The sequence below is a fragment of the Sylvia atricapilla genome, chromosome 1 (assembly GCF_009819655.1).
Source record: "Sylvia atricapilla isolate bSylAtr1 chromosome 1, bSylAtr1.pri, whole genome shotgun sequence".
NCBI lineage: Eukaryota > Metazoa > Chordata > Aves > Passeriformes > Sylviidae > Sylvia > Sylvia atricapilla.
Genome location: NC_089140.1, coordinates 25,545,980 through 25,563,054, shown reverse-complemented (window position 1 = coordinate 25,563,054; position 17,075 = coordinate 25,545,980). Strand labels below are relative to the sequence as shown.

The window sequence follows — 17,075 nt, the reverse complement described above, 5'->3', positions numbered from 1 at the left end:
TGACTGGTTGTCTGTTTGTTGCTCCACCCTAATCCTGCATTTGAGTCTGTATCCCAGAAATTACTGAAACCTTTTGGTGGCACCACAGCACTTGTGAGCTGTCTGTAATATGTTCCTGCAGCCTTCTTTACTTAAGGGCCATGTGCTTGTCTTTTTGGATTTCTTTGAAACTGTTAAGAATATTTGGAGTTGAGAGAGGAGTGTAGAGTACGTGGTTAGGTACGGATATGTACAGGTAAGATTTAATAATTACTGTAAACTTCCAAGTCTGTGATAAGAAAATAAGTATTTGCCTAAAGAGAAAATAGGGTAAACATACTTTGGGATCACTGCTCAAATGCACTCTCTGCTGCAACATTGCAGCGTTCAATGAAATCCAGCTAATTTTTTAAAAATTCCTTATACAATGAAGATTTATGTATCAGGGTAATATTCTAGACTAACGGTTTAGTTAGTTTAGCTTTTTACTAATGTGCACGGGAAGAACACAGTGCTTGCTGCCTTGTCAAAGGTCTTGTGAGTATAAAACCTGTTCATTCTTTCTCCATCTATGGAATTCTACAGCCTTTTTGGTTTCTGTAATGCTATATTTTCTCTCTCTCTCTCTTTTTTTTTTTTTCTCTAAAATAAAAATTGAGGCTGACAAAGATAAATTAAGAAAATTTAAGAAAAAACCATCCAGCTACTCTATCATTTGCTAGCTGCAGCCATGTTTGTAGTTTGTCACAGGAAGGAACAGGATGCAGTTCCAGCATGCAATGATGTCTTGTCTAGTTTTACTCTACCTTTCTTCCTGCTGTGGTGGCCTCTTTTTCTCACTCTGTTTCTTTTGGATAACATTATTCTGGACTGTTCTGATAGCTTGAGTGTATTGGTTTGAGTATTGTGTCAGGTGGGGATGGGGAATTGAAGTCGGTGGTCCACATGGGGAAGACAGAGATGAGTCTTTGCTTGGCTTGCAGGACTGATGAGGGCTGAGGGAGAACCTATAGGGTTCTTGCAAAGTGGCTAAAACAATGTAGGGTTCTTTAAATTGATTTGAGGTGGGTTTGTTGGTTTTGTTTTAATTTGAATTGGTTAAGTTACTAAATTTTGTTTTCACGGCAATCTTTCCTCGTTTTGAGGAATGAGAAATTACCAGTTCCAAAGAGAGCACTGCAGCGTATGAGACCCACCAAGTGCCTAAGCTTGCCCAATGCCACCCATGCCCTTCATCTTTTTAATAAACCCTACATGCTGTTTTAGCCTCCTGTTGTTGCTTGTGTGGAGCCTCCCTGACTGCCACATCCCACTGTCCCTGACAGTGGCTCTCTAGAGAAGTTCCCCAGTACAAACCAGCATGTAAGATCCAGAGAGCACTTGGCACTTTACAAACCCTTAGTCCATTAGTCAGACTTTATTAATTTGGGATGGTTTGAAATAACATAAAATTTTTGAAACTCTGTTTTAAATCACAGTAAAGAGTAAAAGCAGCCCATTTTAGAGTCTTTGGAGGGGTGGACTTATTTTTTTCTGATAGAGACTTAATTTTTGGTTCCCATTAACAGAAGTAGAAGGAGGATTTGGTACCAGGTAAGTCTGTGTTTGAGCTGGCTGTTGAACAGTGTCTCCAAAGGAGAGAGCAGCTGAATTGTGAGGGACACTGCTTATTTCTGTAACAAGTTCCACTGTGTGTTCCTCAGTACCTTTCCATAGGATGGCCACAGCACACACATCACCTGCATCATGCCTGTCACAGTTCCTCATTTTGGAACTTAGGGCCTATTGCTTTTTCTTTATGTATTTACATAGACATTGTGGTTGACAAGCTGGAGTTAGGAAACTCTTAGTTTTGTGTAAACCTGTCTCTGGATACAGGTAATGCACAGAATTGTAATTGTATGTTTAATTTAAGAATTTGAATTTATTTTCATTTAAAACTAATTTCAATTTTTTTATTTACAAAGCTTGTTCCCAGAAAAGAGACAAGGAAGAATGATGCAAAGAGGTGATCTTTGCTGCTGTGCTTCTCTGCAAGTTGGCAGGGGTAGTAACTAGTGGAGGTGGTACATTAACAGCTACTTTCTAGGACCTGTTTGTGGTATTTCACCCACCCCTCTCTGTAGTGCCACTTTCCATCTTTTTGTCGCCTGGAAACTCTTTCAACAAGCGAAAACCAGCTGGGCAACCTTTTTTTTTTTCTAGCACTCTGTACTCACTTTTGGATCTTTCAATCATCCTATGAGCTACAACAAAAGATGTTGACTACCCTGGAGTCCACCCGACTTTGTGTTTCTTCCATGCAAGCCAGTCGGGGCTGATTCCGCCCCTTGTTCTGTGTCCCGGGAAGCCAACGGGCAGCCACGTTTCCCTCAGCATGACACTAAGAGTCTGTCAAAATTTCAATTCAGATCGGGAAGTTGCCTTCGGGATGAAGTCCTAGTTGTTTTAAAAATTTTCTTTTTCTAGCCGGCAGATGGCAGCCGCTAGTCAGCGGATCAGTGAGAATGAGCTCCTCATCCCTGGGGAAGATGCTCTCCGTCCTGCTCTCCTTCCTGCTCTCCTTCTGCTTTTAATATCTTCCTTCAAACGACTGTCACTGGGATTTGTGCGTGAGCCTCGTGGAATTTAATAAGTACTTGATTAGAATAAGGATAAAGCCAAGCATAAAATAAAATGCTTTCAAATTGGTCTTGCTCAAAAGATCTTCTCATGCTGGTGCTACAGGTAAGGCAGCAGCTAAGAGTTGAATTTTATTAGTATTGAAGGCATTCAATATTCAATTTAGGAATAATTCAAAACTAGTTATATTAAAAATCAGTAATGTGAGTTGGAATAGGTAGAAAATGTCAGTTCTAGGGAAGATGGAAGACAATACCCAACTAGGGAATGAGCAGTGTTAACTTTACCTCTGAAGTTGTTAGGGTAATTTTTCCTTTTTCCTTCATGGTCCATATAGGGATCCCAGGATTACAGAAAGTCAGATTTCAGAAAGATTCAATAGGATTTCAGAAGAGAGCATTAAGATGGGATCATAAAAAAAATTTCAGGTTAAAGGGACCTTAGAGATCATCTAGTTCCAACCTCCCTGCCATTGGCAGGGATACCTTTCAGTAGACCAGATTGCTCGAAGTCCCATACAGCCTGGCCTTGAACACTTGCAGGCATGGGACATGCACACAACTTCTCAGGACAACCTGTTCCAGCATCTCACCAGCCTCACAGTAAAGAATTTCTTCCTTATACCTAATCTAAATCTACTGTCTTACAGTTTAAAGCCATTCCCCTTGTTTTTTTCACTAAATACCCTTGCAAAACATCTTTCCCCAGCTCTCTTGTAAGCTCTCTTTGGGTACTGGAAGATGCTGTAAGCTCTTCTCTTTTCCAGGCTGAACAGCCCCAAAGCTGTCTGTGTTCATGGAGAGATACTCCCGCTCTCTGATCATCTTCATGGCATCCTCTAGACTTGCTCCAACTGCTCCATGTCCTTCCTATGCTGAGGGCCCCAGAGCTGGATGCAGCACTCCAGAGTGGAGTAGAGTGGTAGAATCCCCTCCATCGATCTGCTGGCCACACCTCTTTTGGTGCAGCTCAGGCAACCATCAATGTTCTGGGCTCTGAACACACACTACCAGCTCATGCTTGTTCACCAGCACCCCAAGTCCTTCCCCTCAGGGCTGCTCTCAATCTATCCTCCATCCAGCCTGTAGTTATGCTTGGATTGCTCTGACCCAGGTGTGAGCCTTGCCCTTAGCCTAGCTGAACTTGATAAACCGACCTCTCAAGGCTGCCAGGAAGTTTTACAGGTACACATCAGACAGGCTTAGGTACTTGTGATCTTGAAAGTATTATTTTAAAAATACAAATGCGTTGTGTACATCTGAGCATCTAGACTAGAGCCCCGTCAGAAAAAACATCCGTCGTGATCGCTGGTGGTGAAATGGCAATGTGGAAACACACAGAGCCTTTTTTTCTACTCCAGACATGCTGTGAAAGAGGTATTCTGCTGTTTTGTTTTTTAATTTTTTTTTTTTTTTAATTTTTTTTTTTTTGGTGGTGGTACGGGGTGCTTAATTGATGAATTTTCATCAAGGAAAAGATAGAGTAATTGAGTTCAAAATAGTCTTTTTGAAAATTATAATACTGGGTACTTAAAATTATTTGAACTGACTTCAGTTCCTAAACCATAGTCATCTTGCAGAGGCCAAGAGGAGAGTCAGATTACTCTGCAGAAGCTGCCTCCATTTTTGCTACTATCAAGGATAAGAGTAATTGTCTATATTAATAAGCTGTATTATTTAACATCTCTCACCACTGCTCTTGAAGACTGCCTTTAACACCTGGGGCAAAATGTATATTAATACAAATTACTTTTGATTAAAACCATTATTATTTTAGCACAAAAAGGAAGGGGGTGGTAGAAAGGAACATTCTCTTTTTAAATATTTAAATACTCATTATACCAAAGTGATACAAATTACTGGCTGACTGACAACTTGCTAATAATAGCTTAAAAATGCAAATAGAGCTATTATCCCAATTGACACTAATTGGAACTCCTTTGGCAGCCTGGGAGGGCAGGACAGGAAGGTTTGATTGTTTCCTTGAGCTGGAATTGGGCTGGTAAGGAAGTGAGGGGAAGATGTTCTGTGGATAAACAGGTTTCCATCAGCAGACATCAGAATTCATTATGCTGTGTTTCAAGAAGTGAAGGCGCTGCTCTGAAGTGCTGTCTTGTGCCTGTGTACAATTTTGGTGAGGTTTGTGGTGCACTGGGCAGGTCTCACTCACACCCACACAGTGCAGGCTTTACCTGGGCTGAGTTAGCACGGTGGGAATCCAGCCTGTACATGCTGAAGTCTGCCAAAACAGCTGTGATGTCTTCTGGGTAATGTGAAAATTCACTGTTTTAAAATTCACTGTATTATAATTTTTTTAAATGCAGTCTTAGAATAACTACACTGTATGTATCTATTCCTTCACTCATTATTGTGTATCTTCTCCAAGCAAAGTTTGCTTCTGGAGCATTTTACTTGAATTTTAATGCTTTGGTACACAGAAACACAATGTGACTATTGCTGTCTGAGTGTTATAACAATGAAAATTAAATCATTTCTATGTGCCAAAATTGAGTACCTGTGGTTAAAGATGTTCTGTTACTCAGCTAGATGTTTTTAATGCTAACTAGTTCTTGAAAATAAAATGCTGAAAATGTTTTAATATGTATTGGTGCTAAGGCACTCCAGCTTTGACTGAGAATATAAGGCATGAATTTATGCAGCTCTTTACCTACTTCACACAGTTCCACTCTCTCCTGCCTTCGGGTGGTGTCTCCATTGCTACATTTGCTTGATTTGATGATCTTAAGGGTCTTTTTGAACCTAAATGCTTCTGTGATATGTTGGTGCAGGTGTATCCTTTAACTATGCCATGCTGTTGAAATAAAAATGCAAGAAATGGTTTAGATAGGAAAAAACAGAAAAGGCACTTCCCCCCCGCCAAAGTATTTTCTTAGCATTTAATATTATTCGTTATAATTTGTTAAGTTTCTTTGCACTTAGGTAGCACATTGCAGAAGTGGCTGATTAGGGCGTACATTGAATTTCTAGCTCAGCCCCTGTTGTTACTTCTGGGCATCTCACCTTGCTGAGTTTCCTCCCTCCAGGCTTCTGGGAGAGTGTGAAGCACCATGACAGATGAAGTGTTTTGTTGTCTAACAGTCTGTTCACATTTCATTTCTTCCATATGGAGTAACATGGTTTAATTTGGACGTGGAAAACAAGAGGTGATTTTTGCACACATTCTTTATACCTCTCTTTAAAATGGAGTTTCTGAGGTGGTTTATTCTGATAGAAATCAGATATCTATCGGGAATGGTGCAGAGATAATTTTTTATGAATATCATAATGAGTTTCACACAGCCTGTCCAGCTGACAAATATTTCAATCTCTATCAAAAAATATTAAAAGAATACTGCTCAGGTTTTTTTCCTTCCCTGAAAGATGTGGGTTCAAAAATATTTATTTGCTTGCTAACACCAAAAACAAAACTTAAAAAAATGCTACTCTTTCAGTAAGAAGCATTTTACATAAAGGGAAGTGAGGTCTTCTGCAGATAACATGAGGACATGTGGCTGTATCTGGCCCTGCAGGTGGCTATATACTGACAGAGTACAACTCCAGGGAAGGGGCCAGTGGGTGCTCTTGTCCTGTCACTCTGAGATGTTTGTCAATGCAGTGTGTAATATTATGGCTGAGGGAACTGTTTGGGCTCATCAGAAAAGCATTTGGTCATTACCAAAGTTTGCACTGGGACTTGCCCGGTGCCTCTTATGATAAAGCAGTCAGCCATAATTTAAGAGACATAGTTTAAGGGACAAAGTTTGCATTTAAATAATGGCTGTTGGTAGCTCTGAAGGAGCTGTTAGTTGCATACTCTGAATAAAGGGCATTTTAAAGACCCACTTTAATAATTAAAAATAACCTCTTGATGTTTTTCTGCTGTAGCTCATGATGGCTAGGGGCTGGGTTCCTTCAAGATCGGCATTCCCAGACATCTCCAGATCCTTCATTTTCTTTTGGTTAAGATCATGCTGAAAAATACCAGTCTCCTAGCATGAACAGAAGAAGGACTTGCTTGTGGCATGAGAATTAGGCAAGCACTGCAGAGCCTGGGTTCCCCAGGTGAAATGAGGTATTGAGGGGCCAGAACCCCCCTCCCAGCTCCCCATTTCATAGGCAGGGTTTGTGAGCAATGGCTCTGGATTTGGCTTGCCAGGTTCAGTTTACCTACGTCTCCACCATGGACAACCAGAGTCCACACAACAGCAGAGAGATGGAGATGATGGATAGAGCTGCTGGCCCTCTGTGTCACTCTTGGGGCAAGACAGGCTTTTGAGAACTTGACTTCAACATCCCTGTCTGGGTGAAGGGGAGTGCCTGTGTGTAAGGGAGACAGTGCCTACCAGAAGAGCAGCCACATGTCACAATGCAGATGATTGATGTATTTCTGGGGAAAAATTAAGCAACAAGGGTGTTAAGCATGTTGGAAGTGGGCTGTGATGTCAAGCTGCCTACAGGATCCCCTATGGGGACAATTATCAACATTGGGTATACTCTCTGTGCTGATTTCCTAGAAAGACTTTCATTGCTTTATTTAAAGCTTGTTTGCATTTTGCTGACAGATGCTCTTGCTGCAGTGTTATTGATTAGTTATGCAACATAATGGATGTCAGACTGCTGTCACCAAGAGGAGCTCAGTCTGTGTCACAGTTGTGGCTAGCTGCTGTGGAGACAGTGAGGGATTTAGTGAAAGCCTCTCCAAGGCCTGCAGTGGAGCTGGAAAGTGGGCACCGCCCAGAGATCCAAGGCACCAATGGCCTGGGGCTGCAAGCAATGCTGTCCTACACATAAAAGTGGCTAAAAGAAGATGGAGCCCTAAAAGGGAGATTAAAGACCACAGAAATTACTTAGAACTCCCTTTGAAGTACTCAATAGTCTATATTGCTTAAGACTAAAGGCAGATAAAAGACATAATTCCTCTTTGTGTCTCCAGGATGCCTGTGAGGGCAAATATTGTTGAGGGGAGATGTTGGGAGTGAGTCTGCGGCAGGAACAGGCAGCTGGACTGTATGCCTGCAGATGTGTGCAATTCATGCACATGTGCCCAGCACCTGCTGGGCAGGCACTGCCCTGATGTGGCACGGCCTGGCTGAGTCACCCCTGACAGCACTTAAATGTGAGGAGGGTTCTCTTTTCCTGCCAGTGCTGAAATGTGATGAGGGGATTTTAATGTATTGTTGGTAGAGTCAGTTGGAACATTTCAGGCTATGCCATTTGGTGTGTTTGATTTATTTCTAGCTTGGAATATATGTCTATACAAACATATAAATCAATGCCAATTTGAAACTTATTGTTCAAAACCGAAATTAGCACAAATCTGACATTATTTTGCCACCAGAAATTAAAACGAGTTGTTTGAAATGCCAGATTGAAATCACTCAAGAGACTGACATGTAAAAGAAGACTATTTTAGTGACAGAGGCTCAGCCTTTCCTTCTAGAGTAAATTGTGTTAATGCCACTGACATGCTTGAGGGAAGGGATGCCACCCAGAAGGACTTTGACAGGAGGGAAAGTATGTGAATTTCATGAGGTTCAGCAAGGCCAAGTGTAACATCCCACACCTGGGTCAGGGCAATCCCAAGAACAAATACAGGCTGGGCAGGGAATGTATGGAGAGCAGCCCTGAGGAACAGGACTTGGGACTTTTTGTGGATGAGCAACTCAGCATGACCCAGCTCACAGCCCACAAAGACAACCACATCCTGGCCTGCATCAAAAGCAGTGCAGGCTGCAAGAGGAGCAAGGTGATCCTGTCCTTCTTCTCTGCTTTGATGAGACCCCACCTGAAGTGCTGCATCCAGCTCCACGTTCCCTAGCACAGGAAGGACATGGATCTGTTGGAGCAACTACAGAGGATGGGCATGAAACTGATCGAAATTTAAATGATATATAAATTTAAAGAGGGCAGTCTTAGACTGGTTTTAAGGAAGGAGTTCTTTACAATGAGGGTGGTGAGACTCTGCAACACATTGCCCAGAGAAATTGTGGACACCCCATTCCAAGATGTGTTCAGTGTCAATTTGGTTGGAGCTCGGAGCAAACTGGTCTAGTGAAAGGTGTCCCTGTCCATGGCATGTGGTTGGGCTAGATGATCTCTAAAGGTGCCTTCCAACCCAAACCATTCTATGTTTTTTCTAGAAAATTCAGTCCTATCTGTTTACTGCCATTATATAGTGCCTGTGCTGTCTTTCAAACAGTGAAAGCCCATGTAAATTTGTGGGCTTTGCAGTGGTTTCTTCCGGAGGGAGGTTTTTGAGATGTGCAGGCTGCAGAGCTTACCAGCACATCTCAAATGGCGGGGCTTTTTCTTTCCTTTCTGTCTCTCACAATTCAGCACACATGGACTGTGAGCTCTGTGAGCACCAGGGTCCTCCAGGCATATGTAACAGTATTTTAAGGTTTTTCTTTCTTTCTACCCTTCACTGAGCATTATTCAACAGTGATTTCCACAGTTCTTTTGCCGTGCTGCTAACCCAGCAGTCAGCTTCTCCTCCTCACTGAGCTCCGTGGGAGTTCATACAGAAGTTTATTAGTCTGAAAATTAGCCTTGGAAAGACAAAGAGCTGCCAGAGTGTCAGTACAACCACTGCGTCTGGCATCAGTGTGGTCCCTGCCACAAGTCACCTCAGATTTCCCACCGTGTAGCCCCCAACCTTGCTAGATCTGGCTTTTACCTAGCTGAAAGTGGGATCTGTTTTAAGCATGGGCAGGATTACATGCTGCTTCTAACCCAGTAGGAGTGAGGCCCAGCACCCATCTGCTCCAGGTAACCTTGAAAATGGAGGTATATGAATTCATGAACTCAAGCAGTGAATCCCTTTGTATTGCTTATTTTTAATTTTAGTTTGTATATACTGACTATTCTTATTGGTGATTCATCTGAAATGAAAGTTTGCATCATAGCATCAGAGAATTATAACTCATAGTATGGGGAAAGAAGATAGAAGTCCAGATGCCTTGTCATCTGGTGAGATCAATGTAGCATTTCAGGATTATTCTGGATATAGCAATCAGATATTTTAATTAAAAAAGATAATTACAGTCACTTATTTTATTTTATATTGCATGTATTCATGCCCGCAGGTGCTTTTATTGTGAATCTGAGGGATAGAATTTATTAAGAGCTTGGCTTTCAAATAATAAACCTGCAATATTGGATTAATTCCACAGCAAATTATTCCCCTTGGAGCTGGGGGATAGAGCATGGTCCTTCCATTCAGCCAACATGCTTCATGATTTCCATCAGGTTTAGAAAAGACGGCACCTTGTGTGACCAGGAGCAATCCCAGGAACTCCTAGCTCCAGTAACAAATCCCTCAAACATTCACTCAACACACATGAGAAGGCTCACATATTCCCTGCAAAAAAGAAAATAATTTAATATTTCTTTCCAGTCTCAGACCATTGTTGCTTGGATGTAAATCTTGTTCCAGACCAACGTGGGAAATAACTCCACCACTATCACCAAAGGAAGTATGTTGCAAAAGCCCCAGAGGAGTTTTTATTTAAAATGTTACTATCATAAAATTCCAGACTATGAAATGAAGACCTTGGATTCCCATTCAAACTTTACCCATCCCCCTTTTTAAAATAGATTGATACATAATCACAGAACATAAAACATGCTGCAATGATACAAATATATTTTTTGATACAGAAATTACAGTACATTATAAACCATGAAAACAAATTGAGGCACTAGACTGAACATCAGTTCTGTTCTGCACTAGCTGTGAAGCTGATAGACTCGCTTTCAATGAACAAAAGAATACTTGCTTGTATAGTAAACATAACTTTATAGGTTATATCAAACAATGTGCTTTGTTGTGAGACATCACCAGGGTTGCTGGTCCTTTCAGAACCACAACACACCTACACAACACGTGTCACTGCCACAATATGAAAAATAATAATTTTATTGAATGTACAACTCAAAAAAACAAACCCCTTCAGTTATTAAATAAATAATTATTTCATACAGTGGTTAGTTTATATTACACTGCATTGGCCATTAGAACAAATGAAGTTTAATAAATAACACACGGGGATGTCTCATTTACGCCTCCGTTCGTAATTCTGTGCTATGCTCCCTTCAGAGGACCCTGCAAAAAATGAAGCAGATTGAAGCACAAGGTACAGCCTTGGATAAACACCAGCAAGCACAAGAAGTGTCAGAGACCTACAGCCAGCTGACATCATCAGACACCAGTGGTGTGTTTGGAACAGAGACCAGGGCTCCTGGCCCAGTCCTGAGCTGCTTTGATTTGTTTTTACCTCTCAGACTACACTCTCCTCCAGAAGGCTGAAGGTCTGAGCAGTGTCTTCTACCTTTAGTCTGCTAAGCTGCTTGAAGCACCATTAACTCAGAGCCCCTTTACCTCCCAGTAATTCATCTAACTGATGGGACCTAAGCATTCATGTCAATTTGTGGTAGAGGGTTTCTGCACAGACATATCCACCTTCATTCCTGTGCAGTCAGCTCTTTGCCAGCTCTTTGAAACTCTCCTTGTCCACAGAAATAATTTTACTTTACTCTACAGCAGGAGCCAAGCTCCTCAGATGTACTCAGACTACCATGCTGACAAGCCCCAGGCTAAAATAGTCTTAAGTAACATATTTTTTGTTTGGTAGTGGTAGATCTCCTCTTGCTCATTTAAAATGAGAGTGAAATCCAGAGAGCCTTTCTTGAGCAAGGCTATCCCCAAACGAGGGACAGAGACATCAGCATCCCATTACCCTGCTTTGGCACCTGAGGCTGTAAATCAGCAACATGCTCACACCCAGAGGGACAGCATGAACTCCTGCTCATTACCAGGGAGCTGAGAGCCTTTTTGCTGTGGTTACAGCATGGGGTAAAAGTCCTGCCCAGTGAAATATCTTCCAAAACGGTGAAGTGAGGGTAGTCCTAACACTTAATATTCCTGATCTTGCTTTGATTACACAGTCCTTAGGACCTATCTTCTCCTCTAATGGAGCAGAAAAACCTTCTTACCATTTCCCCCTCAAGGAATCAGGTAGAAAAGCTGTGAATTCTAGTTTTACCTGTCAGACAGGTGTTACATAGCCCAACAGAGTAAAACATCATTATTCCCTTTTGTTAGAAATACCAAATAACAGTATCCTGACTATACCAGTAATTTTGAAATTAGAACAATAAAACCTTTGCATTTTTTAAAACATTTTCTGTATTTTACATCCTCATATTAATGTAAATGTAATCCCAGTGGAAACCAAGCCAGATTTATTACTTACAGGCTATTTACTTTTGTGATAGCAGATATATTTACAGGTATTATGTATTTAATAGCTATTGCCACTGCAGAAAATTGTACAAAATTATTCATGATATGTAGCAATTTGCAAAATAATGCAGAGAGCAATATTACTAGTCTTGAAGGGGGTTTAATTGAAAATGAAAGTTACTGACAACCATAATTGCAGAATATAGATCACAGCATGTATCCACATAATACAAAAGTGTCAGCTAGTAATTTAACTTTTATCATCCATTTAACCAAACAGTGAGAACTATTTCAGAGACATGAAATACATATTAGGTTTTTTATTTTGTTTTGAATTCCTATACTGGAGAATCAACTGATACTTTAAGGTTCACAGTGAGGGATTTCCTCAGTACAGCCCTATAGGAATCAGAAGGAAGGTAGAGCTATGGGGAGTCTCCAGTTTCTCACAGGGGTTCAGCAGATGAGGGGAGAGGAGAATTCTGCCCTGTGTGGATGTTATGGGAAAATAAACTCACAGTGTCCATTCAGAGTTTAAAATGTTTTAGGTGAAGTCAAATGCTGAAAGAGGTGGTGTTAATAGCAAAGTTCTGTTCTTTCACCTTCTACTCCAAGTGTTAGGAATAAGGATCTCCAGAGAAGATATCCCTTTACCTGATGAGATCTGGATTTAGACCACATTTTCAGCCTCCAAAATTTTCTTGATATGTCAGTAAAATTTAGGTTTTTTTTTTTTTTTTTTTTTTCTTCTTTTATTAGCACTCTGGGCACTAGCAGAACCTGCAAGGACAGGGCAGTAATGAAAGTGCTCTGGGGAATTCTACCTGAGCTTGCCTGCAGCTCAGACCAGCCTGGTCATTTCAAGCATTGAAGTGAAGTGAACTCTGAAGTATCTTGGGTAACAAAAAAAATCCTGATTAATTTTCAGAGAACTCTGGATCTACACTATATAAAAACTGCTTCTTCCATCCGCTGGGAGAGAACAAAGAGGCAACGGAATGAAGAGGCTGTATATCACAAGTATCAGATTTAGTCAAATACATACCAGAATTTAAAGATCTTTTGCCCATAAGTCCAACAAAGGAGTCTGTTTTATGCCCTGAAAAAATATATTTAGGGGTGTTTTAATACACTTTAACTAGGCAAGCTTTTAAAATAACAAGTTCCTGCAAGTAAAGAAGACAGGGTCCAACACTGTTTATATCACAGATCAGTTGTTCACATCACTCTCAGACAACAGAGCATGAACAGCAGTCTGACTAATCAGACTAAACAGGGTAGACCAAGGCACAGGCCAGTGAGTGGACACCTTCTCATTAGCTTAGATAGACCTTTGGTTTTGGGGTTTAAGTGTAATGGAAAAACAATGGCCACTAAGTACAATTCATATTTCTCTCCCATAATTCCTACTGATCGGAGCAAATGCACAAGGAGGCAGTGTCTTGGTATAGCCTGCATCTGTGTGATGTATCTCTTCTACCTGTTGTTGTTTTATTTCTGTAATGTGGAAGAAAATCCTCCCTCACAGGTCAGGTGGAGCCCTTACTGGAGAGAAAGCCAATGGGATTCTGTGTCTGGACACGTCTGAGCTAGACAGTCTGGCTCTAATTTTGGAATATTTATAAGTTCAGGTATTACCTTCCTGTCCCATTAGTAATTCTCAAGACAGTGGAAGTGTAGAGGATAAACTACTCCAAGTTTAGGCCTACAGTACATATCAGGTTATAGCAGTAGCTGTAATTTAAGATAAGGAATGAAAAGGAACTGCTCTTCTTTATCTAAACTGGCTTTTGAGACAAACAGAAGTTTCTATCTGGAAAGAATTTTTCTTGGTGAATTCATACACAAAGCACGATACTCAGACCTCACATATACTAATTCAAACTGAAGCAGTTTAAGAAAACTATAATTTTTTTCTTTAGTCAGCAGGTAATTTAGCATGAGTTTTGTATCAGACTCTTTATTTGGTCTTCCAAATAAACCCTAGAGAAAGCATCTTGTGATTAATAGAACACTGGGACAGTGGCTGGCCTCTGTGGACAGAGGAGGTTTCACAGAATATAAGATCATGTTTACTTAATAAAAATATTTCGGTTTCTCTTTAAATATCATGAGATAATTTCAGATAATCAAACTACCACTGCGCATAGCAAGGTAGCACCCCAGTGCTGATACCATCTCCTGCTTGGTGTTACAGAGAAGCAGAGCAAGGCACACTTATAATTGGGACAAGATATGGCCCTTCATATGGCAGCACCTCATCAATCAGCCCCTTCTGTGAGCAGGGATCTGATTCTCAAATAATGCTGAGAACACTGATATAGTATCTGGCATGTGAGGACATGGGCGCTCCCATGAAAGCATTCTTGGGGACTTGGGAATTCATTATTCTAATTTTCCAGATTTTGCCATCTTAATTGCTCCTCTCAGAGTCTGGCAGTAAGCCTGCCTTGACAATGAGAAAGGCTTACAAAATCCCCCCCTTGGGAAATAAGAGAGAGCTGCAACATCCGCACATTAATATGGATTGAAGTCTCAAAGCTTGCTGCAGCTCAGATGAGATACAGGCTCACAGTGGCCCTGAAGGGGAGGTTTCAATTCTTTAACAGATCATTTCTCCACACTGGTGCTGCCAGTCCCTAGCTGAAACCAGTCACCTTCTAAATAATCCTATCAAATATGTTATTCTCTATTTGAATATCTTTTAATGATTACTTAAGATATTTGTATTTTTTTTTAACTTACTTTTGTGAGAGATCTGGCCATATCCTGTTTGGAAGAGGAAAGGAAAGAGAAATAAGATAAAAAGAGCTGTTAAAAAGGACTGGCATATACATGTGATGCTACTGCAATGCTTTGAAAAATATTTGAAATAACCTACCCATATTCCACTTTAGGAAATCAGGGTGATGGTTTACAACCGCATTTCTCTTTGAAGAGACTAAAAAACTTGTTTCAGCTTAACACTATTTAGATTAGTTTAGCTCAAATTTCTTAGACCAATTCTTGGTTCAGTATGCTGGTAGAAAATGTGACAATAATTGTATACTCAACCAATTTCCACACTTCAGTGATTCAGTGGCATGCGTGCTAACCTATAAATTATCACGCTATCCCTTACTGGGATTTATGTGCTGTAACAGGTACACACTTAATATTTTAAAGCCCTCTCTTTTCCAATCATTGAGTTTGTCTCATGTAAAACTTAAAAAAACCCCAACCAAACAAGAAATCCTAAACCTGAAGCACCCTCCTGGCGGCCTATGAAGCAGATATAACGCAATGATCCCGAGCGATAACCGGGTAAGGTTAGGGCATGCACTGAGAGAAGAGGCGTGAGCAGCAGCCAGCCAGCCCCCCGGCCCGCTCACCGGCATCCCGCTTGCCCATGAGGCCGAAGAACTGCTGGGGCCGGGGTCTCCGGGCCATCCTCTGCAGGAAATGCTCCAGGGGCAGCGGCAGCTCCTCCTGCGGGGCGACAGCGGGCGGCGCTCAGCGCGGACCCCCTCACTCAGTCCCGGCACAGAGCCCCGGCGCCCAGCCCCTCGCTCCCCCACCGCCGCGGCTCACCTTCGCCTGGTCACTGTCGGACCAGTCCGACCAGTAGCTGAGGTCGTCGGTGGCTCCCATCTCCTCGCCCAACGCCTGCGACGAGGCCAGGAGGAGCACGGCGAAAGCCAGCGGGAGCCTCATCGCCGCCTCGACGTCCTGCGGGGACAGAGGTTGGAGCCCCGGCAGCGGGGGAGGGCGCGCACAGCCCCGCACACACGGGCACAGCCGTCCCGGGGCACAGCCGGAGACACACTCCCTCGCACGTACAGCCCCACACGCTCCGAGTTACAGCGGCACCCCCGCCCCGACTGCTGCAGACCCCTCTGCACAGACAAACCCTCCACACCCATTACAGTGGCACACAGACAGACAGACACAGCCAGTGGTGCCCTTTCACACACGCGCGTACAGGGGAAGATATAGACACTCCCTCGCTCCTCTGTGCACATCTAGGATTCACACCTTTCCAAATACACACACGCAGCCAGATACATCCCCCTCACACGCATAGCCAGGTGCTCGTGCATCCACTTACAAACTCATACAAAGAGCTACACATCTGAAACACCCACATCCACGTACACACACACAAACACCGAGACACATGTGTGCAGAGGTGCACACCCATCCCTTTGCACATCCAGACAGACACGTAAAGACAGGCACAAAAGCATCGCTGGTACATCCAGAGGCACTCACGAACGGACACACAAGCACATACAGGCACCCCCCGAGAGAGGCACACACATGTAGACCGGGACAAAGACGTACACACGCACTCCCCCTCACAACCGCAGGACAAGCGGACCCCTGGCTCACAGGCACCGCCGGCCGGGCTCCCGCAGCGCACGCACCGTCTGCAGCCGGAGGGCGGGCGCTGCTCTCCGAGCGCATTGGCCGGCCGCGGGAGCGCTCCCCACTTTATATACCTGGAGACGGGGAGGGCCGAGACAGCCTCATTTGCCTAAATGCAATTACCCCAGGTTTTATCGTCCCAGCCCCGTGACAGCCCCCGCCCCGCCGAGCAGCCCCCGCCCCCCGCTCCGGCGGCGCCTCTGGGCTCTGCCCGGGGCCGGGCAGTGCGGGCGGCCGGGGGTTCTCCCCGCTGCCCCCGCCGCTCCCTCCCGCCGCAGCTCCGCGCCCTCGGGGCCGCCCCGTACCGTCCCGGCGGCGGACACGGGTGCGGACGCGGCGTGAGCGTATGGATGCGGATGTGGGATGCGGGTGCGAATATAAGGGTGCAGATGCCGCTTTTCGCCTCTGCCACGCCGCCCCGCTCCCCCAGGGCACGGAGAGCTGCTCTCCGCTGCGAGCGGCACCGCCGGCGGGGAGAGCAGCGGGCAGGGGCCGGGAGCCAGCGGGAAGGGAGCCCCGGCAGAGGGGCAGCCTCCCGTGCCCGGGCAGCTCCTTGCTCGGGGTCCGACTCCCCCATGGAGCTGCTCAGCCCACCGGGACTAAAAGTGAGGGATGCACGAAGCTGAGGAGAGCCTGGCCGGGTGGGTGCCGGCTTGGGGCACCGGGCACCCCGGGTCTGGGTGCGTGTGTGCCTGCAGAGGGGCTGCCGCCCTTTGCCGGGCAAAGGCCGGCACCGCTGGGCTGGTTGCTGTAAAAGGCGAACGCCTGTACTGGAAAGAGTACTGAGCCAGTCTCTCCAGCAGCACATCCCTGCAGGCGTCCTT

The 17,075-nt window shown here is 43.8% G+C and overlaps 1 protein-coding gene across 2 annotated transcripts; it reads right to left on the bottom strand.

Annotated features, from left to right (window-relative positions):
• Positions 1-10,076: 10,076 nt before the first annotated feature.
• TAC1 (tachykinin precursor 1) lies at positions 10,077-16,331 on the bottom strand. Of its 2 annotated transcripts, XM_066317792.1 has the most exons (6): positions 16,251-16,331; positions 15,415-15,552; positions 15,216-15,312; positions 14,590-14,613; positions 12,890-12,943; positions 10,077-10,704 (listed from the first exon to the last, which is right to left on the bottom strand). In XM_066317792.1, exons 2-6 carry the CDS (start codon positions 15,535-15,537, stop codon positions 10,655-10,657), a joined length of 348 nt encoding a protein of 115 aa, XP_066173889.1. In that variant the 5' UTR covers positions 15,538-15,552; positions 16,251-16,331; the 3' UTR covers positions 10,077-10,654. The 2 variants fall into 2 exon arrangements, with proteins under 2 accessions (XP_066173889.1, XP_066173899.1); XM_066317802.1 differs by lacking the exon at positions 12,890-12,943.
• Between the last annotated feature and the right edge of the window lie 744 nt (positions 16,332-17,075).